General features: G+C 44.1%; 1 protein-coding gene across 3 annotated transcripts in view; it reads left to right on the top strand.

Moving 5' to 3' along the window:
- sdk1a (sidekick cell adhesion molecule 1a) overlaps window positions 1-21,854 on the top strand; it is a 237,250-nt gene that overhangs the window by 173,988 nt on the left and 41,408 nt on the right. For all 3 annotated transcript variants that reach the window (XM_076264907.1, XM_076264906.1, XM_076264908.1), the window contains 9 exons: window positions 5,404-5,585; window positions 8,557-8,672; window positions 9,710-9,905; window positions 10,567-10,665; window positions 12,678-12,869; window positions 13,931-14,052; window positions 16,668-16,777; window positions 17,518-17,668; window positions 19,951-20,188. In XM_076264907.1, the coding sequence (XP_076121022.1) occupies window positions 5,404-5,585; window positions 8,557-8,672; window positions 9,710-9,905; window positions 10,567-10,665; window positions 12,678-12,869; window positions 13,931-14,052; window positions 16,668-16,777; window positions 17,518-17,668; window positions 19,951-20,188 (1,406 nt within the window). The remainder of the gene's footprint in view (window positions 1-5,403; window positions 5,586-8,556; window positions 8,673-9,709; window positions 9,906-10,566; window positions 10,666-12,677; window positions 12,870-13,930; window positions 14,053-16,667; window positions 16,778-17,517; window positions 17,669-19,950; window positions 20,189-21,854) is intronic.

Below are 21,854 nucleotides of genomic sequence, written 5' to 3'. Positions count from 1 at the left end.
ATAAATTTTTTGTGCATTGTTTCTCATTTACATTCTTCAGCCAAAAATAGCAAATGCTCAGATTCCATGTAATCATTCACATCATACCATACCATCACATTATATTAGTCTAGTCGTGATCCCCATAGGCCCAATAGTAAACCCAGAAATGTTGAGTACCCTAAAGTTTTATTGCAGAAATGTCATCTATAGGCCTAGTGGGTGGAATTCAACTTGGTTGCCTAAAGTTGCACTTTGGGCAATTTGCATAATTAGCATAAATAGGCAATTAAGGCGAGGCAGTACAGGTGAATAGGGTAAAAAATTTAAATAATAGATATCACCATGAAACTTTCTGAGTTGATTACTTATGTTAAGATGAGAAAAAAATGTATTGCAAGTCTTTTATAATTTAATGTTTACATATGCAAATGAGGCCCTCTCTCATTAAAAATGCTCTAATTTGCATACACACAAAAGCAGATAGTGTGATAAAGCCAGGCTCAAAATTGTTTTTCCAAGGTAAACACGTGTACTTGGTTGGGTGAGTTGGTGAAAACCTTTAAGAAACTTGGTAAGGAGGCAGTGTTGACCTATGGACAGACAGATTAAGAAATTAAGTGTGCCATGCAAAACTAGAAAAGCACTCCGAGAGTGCAGACCTCCGCCAAGCGAAAACATAACCGCCTCCTGGATCGATCACTCCCAAACTTTTTGAGTTATCTTGCGAACAAACAGATGAACAGACAAATAAACAAACAAACAGACAAACAAACCCTGATGAAAACATAACCTCCTTGGCGGAGGTAATAACTATATAACAGCATGCACACACACAAACCCACAAGAACTAAATACAATATGCAAAATAACTATATCCAGCATGCACACGTACACAAATGCACAATAACTATATACAAGAACTATATAGAACATGCAACGCGCGCGCACACACACACACACAGTAAACTATATAACTATATACAGTATGTACACATGCGCGCACACACACACACACACACACACACACACACACATTTAACAACAACCACACAATCCCACTCAATAGCCTTCACCATCTTCATCATTTCTTTCCTCATTCCCTTCAGTCTCATCATCTTCTTGATCTTTATTACTGTATTGTGAATGGGTTGCAGCATCGGACCTCACCCCCTTCACACTTGCAATAGTCAGTACAACTGACTGACTGCAACTGAGGCTCTCTCTGACCTGCAGCCTTCCACAACATGACCTGAAGATGAGCACGCAGTATGTGCATCATCAGGTTGGCATCTGTTGGAGGAAGCTTTTCAAGCTTAGGAAGCTTTTTGCTGCAACTGTAAATCTGGTAGCGAGTGTTGTTCATCGACTTGGCCTTCTTCTGCCCATACAGTGCAACAAAGAACTTGGTCCCAGTATCTTTTAGGTCACTATTAGTGGCATCAGGTTCCCCAAGCACTGTATTGAGACCAAGAATGGTATTTCCTAGGAATACTTTCAGCGCAGATGTCTTGCCCTTCAAATGGGATGTGACACTGCCTCCTATCCCTGTGGGAAGGGTAAGACATCTGCGCTGAAAGTACTCCTAGGAAATACCATTCCTGGTCTCAATGAACAACACTCGCTACCAGATTTACAGTCGCAGCAAAAAGCCTCCTAAGCTTAAAAAGCTTCCTCCAACAGATGACAACCTGATGCTGCACATACTGCATGCTCATCTTCAGGTCATGTTGTGGAAGGCTGCAGGTCAGAGAGAGCCTCCTGCAGAGGCCAAAAACATCACACAGTTTGGGTGGGAGGTTGCTAGTGAAGGGGCTGTCATGCCCGCTCTTGCCATTCAGGCAGTGGCTCCAGTAAATTTGCTTGATGTCACCAGCTGTAGCTGCAGCACATTGAAAGCCTGCAGCAAAGGAAACTGCAGCTGCCATGCTGCAAGTCTCAGTTGCACTGACTATTGCAAGTGTGAAGGGGGTGAGGTCCACTGCTGCAATAAAGATCAAGAAAATGATGAGACTGAAGGGAATGAGGAAAGAAATGATGAAGATGGTGAAAGCTATTCAGTGGGATTGTGTGGTTGTTGTTAAATATGTGTGTGTGTGTGTGTGTGTGCGTGTGTGTGTGCATACTGTATATAGTTATATAGTTTACAGTGTGTGTGTGTGTGTGTGTGTGTGTGCGTATGTGCGTGCGTGCATGCGCTGCATGTTGTATATAGTTCTTGTATATAGTTCTTGTGCATTTGTGTACGTGTGCATGCTGGATATAGTTATTTTGCATATTGTATAGTTCTTGTGGGTTTGTGTGTGCATGCTGTTATATAGTTATTACCTCCGCCAAGGAGGTTATGTTTTCATCGGGGTTTGTGTGTCTGTTTGTTTGTTTGTCTGTGTGTCTGTTCATCTGTTTGTTCGTAAGATAACTCAAAAAGTTTGGGAGTGATCCGGATCACCGTCTGGATCCAGGAGGCGGTTATGTTTTCGCTTGGCGGAGGTCTGCACTCTCGGAGTGCTTTTCTAGTTTTGCATGGCACACTTAATTTCTTAATCTGTCTGTCCATAGGTCAACACTGCCTCCTTACCAAGTTTCTTAAAGGTTTTCACCAACTCACCCAACCAAGTACACGTGTTTACCTTGGAAAAACAATTTTGAGCCTGGCTTTATCACACTATCTGCTTTTGTGTGTATGCAAATTAGAGCATTTTTAATGAGATAGGGCCTCATTTGCATATGTAAACATTAAAATGTAAAAAACATGCAATACATTTTTTTCTCATCTTAACATAAGTAATCAACTCAGAAAGTTTCATGGTGATATCTATTATTTATTTTTTTTACCCTATTCACCTGTACTGCCTCGCCTTAATTGCCTATTTATGCTAATTATGCAAATTGCCCAAAGTGCAACTTTAGGCAACCAAGTTGAATTCCACCCACTAGGCCTATAGATGACATTTCTGCAATAAAACTTTAGGGTACTCAACATTTCTGGGTTCATGAAATCACGACTAGACTAATATTGGCGTTATGGATGTTACAAAAAAATAAATTTTCCATGGAATTGCCCTATTACATATAAGAGAACATGGGACATTTAGATTGTTTATAAGACAAAGTTTTGGTGACTATAGGTTGGCAGGCTACTTATACAATAAGGCTTTTAAAAAATGTGCTGCTAACGTTAGTTGAAAATAGTATCTGAGTCACTGTCTGTCAGACATAGCTTAATTAGAAAGAACACCTGCTCGGTCGGCTAGTGCATAACTGGCGCACTAGGCGATAATTGCTGATAATGAGGTAAGTAGCTTGCAGTGACAGAGTTTGCCTGAAGAACTTTCCACAATACATACCCAAGAGTAATGCAGAGAGATAGTAATACACATAGAGATAATCTGCCATCGACTGCCATACCACCACCCAAACACTATACGTCAACCACAGAATGATGCTGCAGATACCTATGATCAGTGCTCTTATTTGGAGAACATGGCTGAACAAACAGCAGTATAGCAATATGCCCTGACAAGTGTAAGCACATTTGAACTATATCTCTGGATTAATTGTTAACAGAAAGGTCAGTCATTCACCTTAAACGATGCTGTTCCTCTGCAATGTGCAGAAGTATGAACTACACTATCACAAATAGGACAGTGTAAGATTACAGGATTGCTCCATATTTGCTGTTTTATACATGCTATTGACATTATTATTACTGTTACATGTTATTACTATTAGCATGTGCTATTATTACGATTCTAAGTGTTATGATGTTTGTCAGTAAAGCATGTCTGCAATATACTTAAAGGTGCTCTAAGCGATGCTGGGTAACATCACTTCGGTTGACTTTCAAACAAAACAGAGAGCTAACTTCGCTACTTCCTCCCCCTCCCTCCCCTGCTGCTCCCGTGCAATTGAAACTCTGCTAAACGCGCATCTCGTCTGTGATTTTCTGGAACAGTTTGTTATGTTTTTATTGTCTAGGTTTGCCCAGGTTGTTTTTGTTGCCGGTTTTGGAGCCTGGGCTGTCCACAGAGATTGCGTTTTTTTACAGTGTATTCAGGACACAGACAGCTAGCGGTTGGTTAGGTGATGTTTGCAGTGACATAAAATGTTTCAGCCTAAAAAACGCGTGGCATCGCTTAGAGCACCTTTAAACCTTTCAGAAGCTTTCACAACAAAAGGTTTTTGAAGTGCAGTCAACTTTGTTTTGGTGTGCTTGTTGTATTTTGAGCACATGCACTGCAAGTGTGTGTCTGCCTCTGACCTTGAGGGTGACCATTTAAGTGTAGGTAAGATCTAATTGCCCCCACCCCCACAGTCTGGCTTAATGACAGCAGCTTGTGTGGTGTCTGAAAGCCTCATCCACAGCTGTTGCTGGCGGCAGTAATGCATTGCAGGAGGGTCTTTTCTTCATCACCACCACCCATCCCTTCTTTCCTCTCTTTCTCTTTTTCTCTATCTCTCCCTCTCACTCACTCACTCACTCACTCACTTATTTACTCACTCACTTTCTCTCACACACACTTGCCTTGTTTTTTCTCTTTCTCAATATTTATCTATTTCATTCTGTTGCTCACTTTCTCTCTCACTCTCTCTCTCCGTCTTGTTCTCTCTTCTTTCTCCAGTTCACTCCATTTCTTTCACTCTGGGTCTCCTCTCTCTCTCTCTCTGTCTTGTTCTCTCTTCTTTCTCCAGTTCACTCCATTTCTTTCACACTGGGTCTCCTCTCTCTCTCTCTCTCTCTCTGTCTTGTTCTCTCTTCTTTCTCCAGTTCACTCCATTTCTTTCACTCTGGGTCTCCTCTCTCTCTCTCTCTCTCTGTCTCTCTCTCTGTCTCTCTGTCTCTCTCTCTCTATAACCAGATCTCATCATCTTGCCAGCTTCACTCACATGGTGCCCACCGTGTCCCCCCTGCATTCATAAGTGCTCAGTGGCCAGAATGGTAGAGAGATGGAGGCAAAGGAAGAATTCAATGATTTTTTTCCCCACATTTCAATGCATTTTCCCCACATTTCAATGATTTTTTTCCCACATTTCAATGCATCAAACCCATCATAGTGCCCCTGCTGCCCTCAGTTGATTTTTTGGGTGTCAAAGGAAAAGATGGGAGTCAATCAGGGCTACAGTAAATGCATGTCAAGAAATGAATAAAAAATATGTGAGCACTCTGGGTTGCTAAATGTGGTTGTCTGATAACAGGCGGCGGTGAAGACAGTCCGTCTCTTTTGTGTGTATTGTTGTGCTGTTGAATTCCTTGCTTTGGAAGAAGACAGAAGGACGAAAGGGGAAAAAAACCCAAGGCCAAACGCGCAGTATAAAAAGAAAGAATCCCTCTAATTACAGGCTGTGAAATGGCTGGTAATGGAGCACTGACCTGGAAGGAAATCATTGTCACTAACCGTTTGGCCATTGATTCTTCAACTGCAGGTATCGCCTGGCGGGGCTCCCCGGGGACTACCAGCACAAGAACATCAGCAGCCCCGAGATCAACTACTGCCTGGTCACCGAGCTCATCATCTGGACACAGTACGAGATCCAGGTGGCGGCGTACACGGGTGCGGGCCTGGGAGTGTTCAGCCTGCCAGTGACAGAGTACACGCTGCAGGGAGGTGAGACCTCACTGGCACTCCTGTCGTTTGTCTGGCATGTTCTTGGCTCTCGCTCTCTTCACTCCATCACTCACTCGCTTTTTTTTGTTGTTGTTTTGTTTCTTTTCTTGCCGTGCCAACCTCCCTGGCTCTCTCTCTCTTTTTTCTCCCTCTCTCGCTCCCCTTGCTTGTGCTTTCTCTTTTCACTTTTGTTTGACCCCTCACCTCTTGCTTTCTTTTTCTTCTGTCTTGTCTGTCATGCATCTTTTTTTGTCACCCTCCATCTCTCACTCACTCTCCCACCCACCCACCTTTTTTCCTTCTCTACACTCTCTCTCTCCACTCTCTCTCTCTTTCTCTCTCCGTCCTTCTCCTCACTCCCTTTCCCTCTCTCTGCCCCATCCTTCACTCCATCCTCCGGCAGGCCTATCACCTAGTAATGTCCAAAGCCTCCTCTAAAGCGCTGCTTGTTTACTCAGGCTCCTGCCAGGGTCAGGTGCTGTGGAGCAGAACCATCCATTCACACAGGCCCACTCTTCTGTGTCTAGAGTGGAGAGGAGCTGCTGACTGACTTTGAAGTTAATCCTCTTCAAAACAATTACACCAATTACGGCTTCGGCTGGGGCTGCATTCGCTCTCCCTCTCTCTCTGCTGCCATGCGAAAAATTATACCTTCAACGTCAATGAGGCTCAATGAAATCCGTTTGAGGCGGGTATCCGGCCAATGTGATTGGGCCCTTTCAGCCACACTCTCCCCCTGAGAGGAGTGAACGTATTGACCGTGCAGGGACCCTTCATCTGTCTAATTAGACTTATTCAGAAGAGCCTTCAGGATGGCACTGAATGTCATTCATGCATCCTCTCCTGGGTTTTTCAGTTCAGCAATTATCAAATGTCAAAACAATGTTTATCTCACATTTTTTACTTCTGTCCATGCTGTGCTTTTGCCATGGATCCATGGAATTAGAGAAGTAAAAATAGTTAAAAGTACAACATGTGTGGGCTGAATTGCTTTGATAAGTTCATGAGACAGAATCTGAAATTCACCTCAACCAGTAATTAAGCAAAAGAAAAAAGGAAGCATAGTTCTCCATTTTCAATGTGGTAGCTAAGTCTATGTAGGAGAGCGACTCTCTTAGGATATAGAAAAGATGTGTGTAGTTAGACATTGTTGTGCGTGCAAGCAGTTTACTGTACTGTATATTTACACTGCAGGCCATAAAGTCATTTATGATTATGAACCTGTCAATCTGCTAACCTGAACACTTCAACTAATAATTGCTGCGTGTCATGTTATTGCTCCAGAGCTTAGCTCTGCTGCCTATTCTCACTTGCTTTCTAGTGTGGAGCATCAGGGAATGTGCTCTGTGCACTGTGAATGCTGTGGCAGGCGGGGAGAAAAAGAATTGAGCGTACAGGGAATGATGGCGAGGAAAGACCATGGAAAAAATAGAACCCAGTTCAAGGACAGGGGTGTCTGAAAACCAGAATGATTTCCCAGGATAACCAACAAGCTAGTGTGTGAGAAGAAATGGGCCCGCTCCTTTGACCACACTGAGGCCAGCCATCCAAAGTTGTTCACCTGACTTTCGCCTTATGGCCAAGGTCACTGCATATCAATATCAAACAGCCAAAGAAAATCTCTCAGCAGCCTGTCATGCATTTGGCATATTCTGGAAATGAGTGCTCCGTGAGGTCAAGGATGTGTTGACTCCGAGGACACTGTTAGGGGAAGCCAGCTGCATAATGCCAGCATCCCATCTCACCTCTCAACTTACAGAAATATACGATTTTTTGGCGGGTAGCACTTTAGTTTAGGGAACACATTAGCCATTAATGCATAAGTAAAATGTGTATGTGTTAGTGCTCAGTAAGGTTTGTATAAAGTACACATGTATTAGGTCTTAGGTAAATCCTAACACATGTGTTCCCTAAACGAAAGTGTTACTGTTTGCCATTTTGTGCAGTGGGAGGCAACAAACATTGTTTCATCCGCAGTTTCTCAAGCATAAGCAGTGCATAATTATTCAGTAAAAATGTTTACCTCTTTCTCATTGAACATTACGCACTCACTCACTGATCTCTCAGGGGCCCGTCGTACCGTACCCCCACCCCTGGCCTTCAAATCAAAAGAGCGCTGCTTTATGTTTTCACCCACTTTGATGTGGAGAGTTCCTGGAGTCGGCGCTCGTGATGAGGGGCTGGAGAGCAGGAGCAAGCGGAGCTCATCCAAAGCCCTGCCCTGTGCATTTGCACCCACATACAAACGCACTCACAGAGGCGCACAAACAAGTCTCACCCTCATGTTTGAAAAAGTAAAGAAATGGAAAACAGAAACAGAACAGTGGAAATAGGGAGGGAGGGGGCTGGGAGGAGGAGGAGGAGGAAGCAGTGACTGTGTGCTCTCAATCCCTGTGCGTAGGTAGTCACCTGGAAACAAGCCGTCCCCACCGAGCACAGCCATTCCGCCTCTTATAATGCCCAGAGATAGAATCCATTTCCCTCCACTTGAGTTGATAGAGACAGTCTGTTCCATGGTCTAATTTATTTCAGATGTATGACCTCTGTTCTGTCAGTAGAATGAAAGCAGGTGTATTAATGTCCTGAAGAGTGAGTTAGTTCAGATTCAAGGAGTTCAGATTCTGCAGTGACTTGAATGGCAGAGACATACCTTACTTTGGTGTTTTGTCATTATTTTTGACATACCTTACTTTGGGGTTTGTCATTATTTTCCATTTATAGCAACCAGTGATACTCTCATCCATTTGAAAATAGTTAGACATGGTATTTTGGTGTTCTCATTCATCTTATGAGCAGTTTCGTAACAAAAGCATGCAACCCAATGCATGCAAACTAGGCACGACCATACAGTATATATTGAGTCAATCAAAGCAGTCACACAAGTTGCAACTGACTGTTAAATGAAAACAATTGTAACTGTACAGTAATTTTCTATGTGTTTATTGTCATCGAACAACACTCCCTCTTTCAGTTCCCACAGCGCCCCCCCAGGGAGTGGAGGCCACTGCTGTCAACTCGACTACAATCCGGTTTACCTGGAATCCACCACCTCAACAGTTCATCAATGGCATCAATCAAGGCTATAAGGTGAGCATCACTCTCTAATGTTTCCCTCCAGCAGTAATTTTTGCGAATTATGAATTAAGGGTTTAAGGGGTCAAGATATGCCTGTTTGTGCCTAATTGTGTGCTTTTGCTTATTTACGGTAGTGTGGGATGAGGTGCCTCTAATATCATAGAGTTGGGACATTATTATGGTTATGGTATTTAGCAGACGCTTTTGTCCAAAGGAAGCGACATACAAATAGCAATAATACAATTTACAATTTAACAGTAAACAATTTAAAAGTTGGTAGTACTACATTAAGGAGAATAGCAATAATAAACAACAATGTCAATTCAATCAATAGCCCAATGAAAATAACTAAATATTATAATATACAAACCATAACACATAAGAAACGCTTAATAAACTAAGTGCATGTTGAACAGAAATGCCTTTAGACCCCTCTTGAAAGACCCAAAACTATCACAGGAATGGAGAGCACTGGGCAACTCATTCCACCAACAAGGAACCACTGAGGAAAAGAGTCTTGAATTTGACCTAGCATTTATGGCTGACAGACGCTCATCAGAACACCAAAATTATTATATTTGATCACCCCAACATCTCTTGTCAGAACTAGATAGCTTTGTCTGATTCACTCAGCCTCTAAAATAACCTATTCTCTGTGTAGAGATCATCATATTTGTTTGCTGGAACATAGTGCATCTGGTTACAGTCGAGTGATTCTATGGGGACCTATTCATTTTCAAATGTTAATTTTTGGAGAGTGGTTGGACTGTCTTCCTAGGGTCATGAGGTCAGGAATGAGACTTTCTCCTGTCAATTCCTGATGATTCATAAAATATAGAAGAATGTAGTAATGCATAAATCCTGAATTAATTAATTCATGCATGAATTCATGATAATTCATGTACCCTTACCGTAAAGTGTTATATCACTTTTTTTTTTTAATGAACCCCAACAATCAAATGTGAAATCAAAATGAACAAATGAAAATGACAGACACCCAAATCAGATGCATTGCCCCCCCTACAATGAGTTAATCTCTTGTCTCTCAGCTCATGGCCTGGCCTGAACATTCCCCTGAGGCCATGACTGTAGCAACCATCACCCCGGACTACCACGGCACCCGGCACATTGGCTACATCAACGGGCTGAAGAAGTTCACTTGGTATCTGACATCGGTGTTGTGCTTCACAACCCCAGGCAACGGGCCCAGGAGCGTTCCTAGACTTGTCCAGACTCATGAGGACAGTAAGTACATTCTCTCTCACCCGCTAGACAATGTCAGATTTGGCAGATATCGCTGTACATGCTTTTTTTCTAAATGGTGATTGTAGAGGGAACATAACTATGTTTTCATTTTGAGTAAGTATCTGTGGGCTCAACACATACGCACACGCATACACACACACACACACACACGCACACGCACACGCACACACAAACACAAACACACACACACACACAAACACACACAGGCGCTTCTTTACAGCCAATTAAATTTTACTCTACACATGCTGAGTGCTTAGTATGACAAGTTGTGTGACAAGCAGTATACTATAGGACTCATTATAGTGGTTGCCATAGAAACTCCTTAGGTGCCACAGGATCAGATAGCACCTCAGCAGTTGTTCTCACCCTGTGCCATTCCTAATCAGCCTGATGGTGTTTGTGTGAGCTGTGAATGGGTCCATGCAGCACGCAGCATCAACTCTGCTCTGTGGCCATCCACATACAGTATGCCCTCTGTATTCTGCCTCATGTTGCTGAAGACCCCACTGAATGGGATTGCATCATTATTTGTACTATGCAGTATTTACGATATACTACATGTGTACAGTACTATGCACGTGGCTAAATTAATCATATGCTATTATAGAAAATGCTTACAGTTTGTATTGTTGTTTAACAGCACCGGGCCCTGTTGGTCACCTGAGCTTTACAGAGATCCTGGACACTTCCCTGAGAGTAAGCTGGGAGGAGCCCACAGAAAAGAATGGCATCATCTCAGGTGAGACTGGTAGCGGGAGTCTTTCCTGTCAGTGACACAGCCATACCACTAGCATTCAGACAGCTCCTTTCTAAATATTACAATAATATATATATAAAAATAACACTAGTGAAAAGGTAAATATTATGCAAAGGCAGGCAGTATACAGATTCTTGGTGTTTTGGAGATTTGAGGCAATAACAGTGAGCAGCCATTGAGAATATAAACTTTATGAAAGTATATACTGTCTTTAACAGTTTACTCTTTTGATAGACATAAAAACAGAGATGCCTATACTCTGTAATCTGGCATAGCATGAACTGGCTGTCAAACAGTTGGAATGCTGTGCGGGCACACACCTGTAAAGGCTTTCCCAGCAACAAAAGGGTGGACTACAACACAACACACTAGGCATTCTTTATGATGCGTCCCAGCACCTGCTGAAATGACTGTAATTCTGCTGCCTCCCCAAAAGCTGATGTTGTGTGCCGTTGTTGCATTGTGCTGTCTCATAGCTTCTAAGAAAAGTGTTTACTTTTTGTCAGAATAGCCTACCTCTTACTCTTTCTACTCCATTGTACAGCTTGTAATAGATTGCCCACAGTGCCACTTTTTTAGCATTCACTCGCACTCCCGTTTTAGATTGCAACCCTACTTGTCTGAACTTTTAAGAGGCATTTCATATGCCGTCAAGCATTCCTGAAACACTGTTTTGTCTGTCAGGATGATTCATTGCATATAGGACTCCTCTAGTCTACACCACCCCCATTTCCCCTGCTCCACTTTTGTTGGTCAGATATAGTTCAGCTCTGCATTAGATGAGAAAGATTTCTCTTTGTAAAAGGGTTCCATTCTGATTAAGCAGGTATCGGGTGTTTCTCCTGCTCTATTAATGGGTACACTTCTATTTAACACTTCATTGGCTCTTTGTACAAAAGGCAATTATCTTGGCGTTGTTATCGCACAATGTAGGCAGAAGTATCTCTGCCTCTTGACCTTTTTTCCACTCTCTCGCTTTCCCAGACAGGCATTTTAGAGCCCCCGAATGAGAACCACAAAGAAAAAAATGTGGTTTTACGCATCCCACGAAGTCGCTATTAAAACTGCTATAAGGAATCAATTAGCAACAAGCCCTTAGTGCGGGAAAGAAAATCAAACCTGCCCACTTTAGCGTGCGTCATCACTAAGCAGGGTGGGCCACAGAAATCAAAGGAAAAGGTAAAAGAGAGAAGGCAGTTATTGGCAAGCCTCTCTTTCACAGAGAGAGAGAGGTAAAGAGAGAGAGAGGTAGACAGGTAGAGAGAGAGAGAGAGAGAGAGAGAAAGAATGAGATCAGATAGAGAGTAATGCAGGAAAGCATTGTGTGATACGTTGCCCAGATTAAAGACCAGGAGAGAAGAATGGCATTGGATGTAGATTAAGGACATGGAAAGAAATGAGATTGCGAGTACATTAGACTGAATGGCTCTTGTCTATATCGCTCGGCACCACAGTGCTGCCCTTTGAATGTTTGGTAGGCTCAGCTCCCTTTGCCGGGTCTCTCAGAGCAAACCTTGATTTATGAGTGCCTGGATGGGAGAGGACATTCCGTGATTGGAAACAGTGCTGACCGAGGGAGAAAATACTCCCAATAAACAGCAAATTACACAGGAGCTCTCCTGGCTATTAGTCTCAGTTAGACGCAGGTTAGGGGGCAGGGGGCAGGGTCCAGACAACTCACTACACAAGGGTCGCCCGCCTCCACCAACAGGGTGGCTAGGAAAGGAATTCTTTATTTCAGCTCATTCCAACTGAAACACCCATCCCCTCAACTCCCCCTCACTCCTCGGAGTTGTTAACCATCTGTGGACCTCAGCAGCCATACACACACACACGCACGCAGGCACGCACACACACACACACACACACACAAACAAAAACAGAACAAATGAGACAGAACTCAGAAAAGAGTAGTTATCCAGTAGCTGGGCGGCACATATAGATATGCTTTCTTTGTAAAGTCTTGAAGTTGTGTGTGCGTGGTTACTGGACAGGGTACCTCATATCATGGGAGGTGGCAGGGAGGAACTGGACGCGGGTGATGCAGACCATGTCCAACACCACACTGGAGTACAAGGTGACGGGTCTGACCTCACTCACCACCTACACCTTGGAGGTGGCGGCCAATACAGAGGCTGGAGTCGGAACGGTCACCTCCTCCACTATCTCCTCAGGGGTGCCCCCAGGTGAGGACTGCACACACACACACACACACACACACACACACATAAAAACACACACACACACCTGTGTGCACAGACACACATACACATACATACACACACACACGTACAAAAACAGCAACTGATTTCCACTATTCAGGGAAAGTAATGCTACTGTTTACATTAAGCCAGTGCATCCTTCAGGACTACTCTCCTGAGAACTGCATCGGCTTGAGGCATTCAGTGCCACATTTGTTTTGAGTCTCAGGTATGAGGCTCCGTAGAGTCCTACCCTTTATGCTTGTGTGTGCGTGTGCGTGTGCGTGTGTGTGTGCGTGTGCGTGTGTGTGTGTGTGTGTGTGTGTGTGTGTGTGTGTGTGTGTGTGTGTGTGTGTGTGACTCAAGGGGGTAAGCTTGTTCCTGTCAGATCATACAGAACCACTTGCTTGCCGTCCTCGGGCTTGCTCCCACATCACCAGGAACTGTAAACGTGAGCAATGATTTTTCTAAGGGTTGCTTCTCTGGAAGGAAGCGAGCTGTTTTCCATACTCAGCTATAAATCAAACGTCACGCTAGAAGGGGGAAATATTCATTTAAAGCTAGCTTAGAGGCAGAAGTTCTCTCAGCGAGGAAGACAAATGCTTAACTGGCCAAATGCCAAGCTAAAGCTATAATGCTGGCTGATAAATTGCTTATTGTGGGACATGAGAGGAAAAGACAGATATGATTCTCTGCAGGGATTTCGGGCAGATGGGAGGCGAACCATCATCTGGTATTTGATTTAATTCCAGAGTAATTTCATCAAAGTTTCCAACAACAAAAGAAAAGTAGAACGAGTTCTCCCAAGTGACTTCTTTTTTCCCATCTTTAAGATGTCTTCCTTATTCTCAGGGCTCTGTCTTGAGTGTGTCTTGGACCCTCACCTCATCCGTTGAAGAGTATCTGAGGGAAGATTAAATGATATCCCAGTCAAAAAAGTCATTAATGCCTTTCTTGGATTCCCCAAAATGTGTGGCAGATTCTGTGTTGCATTTCAAAGTGTGTGTGTGTGTGTGTGTGTGTGTTTTTGTGTTTGTAAATTCCAGAGCTTCCTGGACCCCCGTCAAATTTGGTTATCTCGAAAATAAGCCCCCGCTCTGCAACACTAAAGTTCCGTGCTGGAGATGATGGGAAAACATCCATCTCTAAGTGGGTTGTGGAAGGCCAGGTGAGTGATTTAGAGAGACCATCATTCCCTTTAACCTTTGGACATTCAGCCTTATCCTGTGCACTGGAGTCAAAGCAAAAACCAGGATACAGCATTGGCATATAAATGGCATGTCCCAGCCAATCAAAATCTTTACATTTACTCACAAACAAAATTTTTACTTCATTTATACACATTTCCAGATACCTTCTACAAACTTTTCAATGCCTTTATATTCTCACCACATGACAAAGGTTCACAAATAACCAGTGTATTGCCTAGTACTTGTCTAGACACCTAGAGTGGTTGCATGTTGTACAGATGTACAGGGATGGGGTGAAAACCCAAGAAAAGGAATGTATTTTCCTCATGATTTATATTTGCCTTTGGTTTTTTGTAGTATACTGTATATTTAAATGTATTTTTGTTCCCCACATAAGACCAGTGTGTCTCAAGAATTACAGCCACACAGAGCAAGACATTCAGTGTGCGAACACCCACTCGTTTTTAGGTCTTCAAAGTGTCAAGACATCTTTATTCATTGTAAAAGAGATAGAGAATAAATAACACTCAGGTTCACCATCAGCGTAGATGAAAACCTGTCTGCTACACCAGACGACAGCTGTTTATGTAGTGAAAATGTGAAAATTGTCAGTGCACACCAAAAGCATAAAATGAATGCAGAACATTTAATCACAACATGACAACTATGTTAATCACTAAATAGAGCTGGAAACAGATCTTCATGACTAGAGACTGGGGTCTTGTTTTCAGGTTTATTATATTTATTATAATACAGACTATTTTGGCTTGTAAATAAACATTTTATACAGTAGATGTGTAATTAGTACAGTGTTGTTCTTTGCCATTAATCATCATTCTTTATCCAGACATGATGTTGAAAGCACACATTTGGACTGATTTTATTTGCAACTAGTCTGCCATATCCTTGGATGGAGCATAGGCATGTTCCAGAGATGGTTGTTTTCCTAAACTTTCAAGGGAATTCAGCTTGAACTCTCTGAGGCTGCCTCCTTGAATGCCAGAGTTTGTCATATGGCAGGCTGTCTAAAAAGCACAGAAAGGTGTCACAGGGAAAAATAAAAAAAAAATGTCACAGGCAGAATGAACAACTAGAGGAGGGTAACAGAGAAGGAGGGAGCCAGAGCGATTGAGGCTGAGGCTGAAAGAGCCAGAGGCGAAGGAAAGAGAGCAAGAGACAGAGAGAGAGAGAGAGAGAGAGAGAGAGAGAGATGGGGGTGGAAAGGGGGGGGGGAGTGCTGGAGAGAGACTCTGCATACACAGGAGCCATAAAGCACAACAGCAGTCACCAGCAGGAGGTGGCACTGGGCTCCAATCCATCACCTTGGCATATATGCTTACCACATACAGTACACTCCATTGGGCTTTGTAAATCTCCCTGCGTGCCGCCAGCTTTGATTCGCGCCAGAACCCAGGCTTCACACGTAGCTCCCCAAAGTCTGCTGGTAGATGGCGCTTCCCTGCACCTGACTCCAAGTGTCCAAGTGCCTCAGGTCTGGGTTCAAAACATGCATTTATTCATTACATTCTGCACTTATAGACCCTTTTAACAATAAAAACAAAAACAATGCTTGAACATTCTATTTGGTTCCCAATCTACTTCCTGTGCATTAAGATTACATATGTAAGGGATAATGTATAGAACGCCGGTCATTATGGGGAAAATAAGTCCCGACAGGGTGAACCGGACCCCGACGCGCCAGCGGAGGGGTCTTGTTTCACCCTGAAGGGGCTTATTTTCCCATAATGACCGGCGTTCTATACATTATCCCGCTTATTATACGGCTACTTGCCAAAACGAAAAAATAAACTCCATGATATGTCTCTTTACACTTATTTGTTACCGTTTCGTCGTGGCTTTTGCTGAGAAACAAATAGTTCGCAACACACGCTGAACTTGAATCAAACATATTTTAGAACACAGCTGATCAACCGTCTGCTTTCACTTTTGAATGAAGTTCCAAGCGCAAACTCCGTTGCCATTGACAGCGGTCATTCTTGTTTTCAGAGGTCCTTTCCCAAGAAATAATGACCACTAGAACTTTCGGAAATCCCATTCAAGTCAATGGAGCATTCTACTTGCATTGTGAAGAGTCGTATAATAAGGAATGTTAAAACGGAAGCTTTGTGGGGCCAACTATGATACTGATAATGGAACTCTCTTGAAAGGGTCTATACAGTATGGTGAATAACTACTCTTTAGCTATTCACTAGTGCACTATGTAGTGAATGAGTGCTTGTGCACACAAGGTGTCTCTGAACTCTTTGTTCCAAATGTGCTGCCAGTGTCTATGGCTTACAGAGCCGCACAGGCTACAGGAAACATGTTTTTGTCTTCCGTGGGCCCTCCTCACAATTTCATCTCCTCTAGAGTTCTTGTGAAGTAGCGCAGATGCCAGTCATTACTGCTTTTCAGAGTGATTGCATGCAGGAAAAAATATTTTAAGATGAGCACGGATGTTTTGAGATGAGGTTTCTAGAGTTTAGTGGCTCTTACTGTATTGTGTCTGCCTGTGAGTGGATGATTGCTGTGTTGTTATTCTCTTTGGAAATGGCCAAATGTAAATTTCAGTGTGATGTTATTTTGGTTGAAGGTGGGGAACATTGGCGAGGATGAGGAATGGAAAGTGATGTATGAGAAAGACAACGATCCGGAAGCTCAGGTCCTGGAGGTCCCCGGCCTCACCCCTTTCACCTACTACAGGTGAGAGTCAGAATACACTTCCACTCACACTCACTGACACAGATGCATATTATGCTCATGCTTTCATACACACACACACACACACACACACCACACACACACACACACACACACACACACACACACACACCACACACACACCACACACACACACACACACACACACACACACACACACACACACACACACACACACACACAAACACACATACACCTCTTTGTGAAAGAGTACATAAAGAGAAATATGTCAATCCTGTAATTGGTTGCAGAACTTGCACATGTTTGAGTTATAAGATTGTGTCTGTAAGCTGTTTTTGAACATAAAACCCAGAGCAGAGCCCAAACATTACCGTATGTGACATTTCTTGTTTTATCATGCACCACGATCACACCATGCATCACACAAATATCACACCTCCATACATGTGATAAGCAGTACCCTCTCTGACAACAAAGTGAAAAAAAGCATGTTTCTACAGGCAAGGGCAGACAGAAAAGATTTATTTTCATATCTGTGTTATCATTTGTGTGCAGATATAAGAATGTTTGTGTGTGTCGGTCTCTATATGTATACATGTGTGTCCGCTTCTGTGCGTGTGTGTGTGTGCGTGTGTGTGTGTGTGCGCATGTGTGTGTGTGTGTGTGCGTGTGTGTGTGTGTGCGCATGCGTGTGTGTGTGTGCGCGTGCGTGTGTGTGTGTGTGTGTGCGCGTGCGTGTGTGTGTGTGTGTGTGGTCCCAGGTTCCGGATGCGTCAGGTCAACGTGGTGGGGGCCAGCCCAGAGAGTGTGCCTTCTCGTGTTATCCAGACTCTGCAGGCTCCCCCTGATGTCGCCCCTGGCAGCATGACCGTGCGCACCGCCAGTGAGACCAGCCTGTGGCTGCGCTGGATGGTAGGTCCCTGTTTTTCTGTCTGCATCTCTCTCTCTCTCTCTCTCTCTCTCTCTCTCTCTCTCTCTCTCTCTCTCTACACTTCTGTCTTCTGTCTAACCCTAACCCTACTGTAACACTAATACTGACTCTTTCTGTCGCTCTGTCTCTCGCTCCTTCTCCACACCTATATGGATGTTTCTCTCAAGACGACAGAACACTTATTTTTTTCTCTGTTTCTCTTTCCATCTCTCTCTCTCTCTTTTTCAATTTTAATTTAATGTGCTTTATTGGCATGACTGTTCAGTGTACAGTATTTTCATTGCTACAAAAGCAAACATTTGTAGCAAATGTAATTGATAATAATAATCAAAAAGGATAAAAATAAATCTGAATAAATGAAAAGGAATGAAATAGATAGATGAAAGGCTAAAACAAAGAAAGAAAGAAAGAAAAAAACAAAAAAAAACACAAATTATGGGTTATTATATGTTACTTTGAGCTTTGAAGTGTTTCTCTCTCTCTCTCCCTCTCTCTCTCTCTCTCTCTCTCTCTCTCTCTCTCTCTCTCTCTCTCTCTCTCTCTCTCTCTGTCTCTGTCTCTCTCTCCCTGTATATGTGTGTGCCTGTATATAACAAGCTGTAGGATAGTTTTTCAGTCTCTATTTGCCAGTCTCTCTGCCAAGCTCATTCTTTCTCACTTTTTCTGTATCGCTCCCTCTCTTTGTTCTTAATCCCTCTCTGTAGTTCTCTCTCTCTCTTTCTCTCTCTCTCTCTCTCTCTCTCTCTCTCTGCATGTCTCTCTCTATCTCTTCCACATCTGGCACTCTCTTCCTACTCTCCAAAAGCACAGCCCGTCTCGCTGTAAAACACGTTGGGCTGAGGGCCCACACACTTGTTCCTGTCTCCAGACGCCTCTGCTTCTGTCATGTTGCTAATTCTCCTACCAGCGTTTCCTCGGCAGGGGACCTGAGTACCTGACCTTTTTTACCGTTTAGGTAATGTCACCACAAGGCAAGGTGCCCCGGCTTAATCTGACAGCTACAGCGGCCGCCTGGAAGACAAGGCCTGCACTGTGGCCGGCGGAAAATAATAGAGGCCTAAGAGTTGAGAACAGCTCTTTTTTCCTTCTTCATTTTGTCCTTGCTCAGCTGAAACCAGCTAAATTATTCAAGGCGTCTTTTCACATTACTTTCCCAATTTTTTTTTTATTTCTCTGAGAGATGATCCATGCAAAAAGCTGATACTCCAAGATCTGGTTCAAAGGAACTATCAGGCGGAGACTATTTCTCATCATTTGCTCATAAAGTGTCATTACGCTGCCTGTGGAACGTGCTGGCGTGGCCTGCCTGGATTCGTGAGGGGGCCGAGACGTCTATCGATTTCCACATGAAATAAAGAACACTGATGTGTGGGGCCCGCCAGCCCTGATATTGGATTTGTTCTATCAGAGGCTCCTCAGCCACAGAGATTAGAGGGGGGAGTTGCCACCAAAGTGAGAGCGAGTCAAGACGCCCCCACTCATGTTCCGTCTGGAGCTTCCCTAAATCATTCAATTCATTTGCAATGAGAGAGAGCATCTGTGTGTGTGTCTGTGTGTGTGTGTTTGTGTGTGTGTGTGTGTGTGGGGGGGGGGGGTTGGTTTTGGAAGATGACAACCATCATGAAAGTCACGACTTACAATGTTTATGTGCCATGTTTTTAATGAATTGACCAGACCAGAAGGTCAAGTTTTTATGTGGATGTGTGGTCCAAACAGAGCATTAATGGAACAGGCACCAGCTTTTGGTGTGAGTGTTTAGCCCACCATGCCAAATACTGGCTGTGTTGTGTGCAATACTTTGCTCAATCCTCTAGAATGGTTTGTGGTTAGGTCAGGGTTTTGATTTCATCAGAAGTGTGTGCTCTTTGGGAAATGAATGCATAACTCCTCTTGGTGGAAATGTTCTATTCAGCGGTGGTAATGTTCTATTGCATGAGCTTCAGAATCATAGTGTGCCGCACACGTCTGTTACCGAAGTCTTCACCAATTCACTTTCACAAATCTACAATAGAAGACTTCCTGGAATAAAAGCATGTCTAGGTATTCACAACAGTTTTCATTTGGATTTCTGTGCAGCTCTACCACCTGGAATGTACACACGTACCATATGGCTCTCTAATTGATAGCATCGTGAAGGAAATGTTGAACCCTTCCTCATGAAATCCACAATTTAATGATGGGTTTGATATGAATAACTAGATTACGAGGTACACTGTTCCTCTGGGGTCACTGAGCGTGTGTGCTGCCTCTGGTGTGTGTGTAGCCGCTGCCGGAGTCGGAGTACAATGGGAACCCGGAGACGGTGGGCTACCGCGTGCGTCTGTGGCGGGCGGATCTGGAGGGCGAGGCGCGGACGCAGGTGGTGAACGACCGGTTGGAGAGGGAGCTGACCCTTGAGGGCCTGGAGGAGTGGACCGAGTATGCCCTTCAGATCCAGGCCTTCAACTCCATCGGCCCTGGGCCCTGGAGCAAGGTCATCAGGGGCCGCACCAGAGAGTCAGGTGAGACACACACACACACACACACACACACACACACACACACAGGCATTCAGATGTTGGATATGGAAATGCATGAATACAATGACTGCACATATACAATGACACTCAAATGTACAGAAAAGAATACAAATCTGGCTAATATTCTGTATCATAACCACGTGTTGTAGTCCTGTCAGCATCTTCTGCTGCATATATGAATACTCTCATAGCCATTTTCTTCTAGATTGCTCACTATGCACTACTCACACAAAAAAAGTGTCTCACTCTAATTTGCACAGAGGAAAATTTCATATTCATGAGGTCCCGTAACTCGTTCAGCGGTGTGTTGACATTACTGTATTGCCAGTATAGAGTGTTTGTTTGTGTACCTCTTTCCCAGCCCTGCTTAGCACCAACCTCCACTCCGCCTACACTCTCCATAACATATAGATCGCAGGAGAAAATCATGCCAACAAGTTGTATTTGTAGTTAGTTATGACGCTTATCTTTTATGCACTCCTGATTACTCCCACATGCTCCTAGCCATCGCCTCATATACGCCCTCCAGGTATTCTATGACAGTATTGGCTTTGTATCTGTTAAGACACTGTGCAAACTTGTTGTCTCTCGCCAACATCATGCATAGGCACAGTTATGCTTGCTCAACTCCCAAACAAACAAATGAATATAGCTGTGTCAAAGGGAAGCTTTGACAGAGGGAAGCAACTGAAATGGGGAGTCCAAATGAGCAATGCCATACATCTCCTGTTGTGGGCTTGTCGGCAGCTGAGCATATGCCTATCTGTGCATTTCCTGTATAGATGGAACATCTGGTGCCCACTCTGTGGGCTAACAGAAACGCTGCGATAGGAACAGGTGGTTGCTGGATTAGTATGGGTTTTTCTTTGCTGTTCTCCTCTCCTCCTCCTACCCTGTGTCAGCACTTGTGATCATCTCCACATGCTTAGCACTCAAGCAGCAATCCCTGTTTGATTTGAGGGGGCCTTGTGAATGCGGCCCCTTCCCTTGCAGATAAGCTGAATGGTGATTGCCTGCCCTCGCAAACCCGCGGTGTCCTCCACTTATCTCCCATCCCCACCCTCTCCTCCCCTGTTCCACTGCTCCCCAGCACACTGACACCCACAAGTGGAGCTTTATCCGTCCAAGAATGCTGGGTATCCGCAGTGGGAAAGAGAGAGAGAGAGAGAGAGAGAGAGAGAGAGAGAGAGAGAGAGAGAGAGAGAGGGCGTGAGAGAACGAGAGAGCCATGGTCAGAGTATCAGACTTTTAATAAACCCATTTGGAGTGACGCGCTCCACCAACTGTAATCAGAAAATGAGGTGCGTTTGATGGCAGAGGTTTCTAATGGGATGTCATGGCGTAATGGTGCGCACCAGGCGCAGGTGGGGAGCTGCACTCGCGCATGTCTCCGCCGCTGCCACTGGCTGCCTGATGAGCCCTGGCCGCCTCTAAGTGTTTATCAGCCGCTCCCTCCAAAGCTCCAGGAGGCCGGCCTGCTGTGGCATGATGCAGTCGAGCGCCCCAGGAAGAGAGAGAGAGGGAGAGAGAGGAGAGAGAGAGGAGAGAGAGAGAGAGAGAGAGAGGGAGGGAGAGAGGAGAGAGAGAGAGGGAGAGAGAGGAGGGAGAGAGGAGAGAGAGAGAGAGAGAGAGAGAGAGAGAGGGCATG

This window comes from Alosa pseudoharengus, unplaced genomic scaffold, assembly GCF_046254945.1.
Source record: "Alosa pseudoharengus isolate Yale_2024_CS ecotype anadromous, Long Island Sound unplaced genomic scaffold, YU_APseudo_1.1 YU_APseudo_1.1_scf_4, whole genome shotgun sequence".
NCBI classification, from domain to species: domain Eukaryota; kingdom Metazoa; phylum Chordata; class Actinopteri; order Clupeiformes; family Clupeidae; genus Alosa; species Alosa pseudoharengus.
Note: the sequence above shows the minus strand (reverse complement) of the source record. Positions and strands in the feature narration are given on the sequence as shown.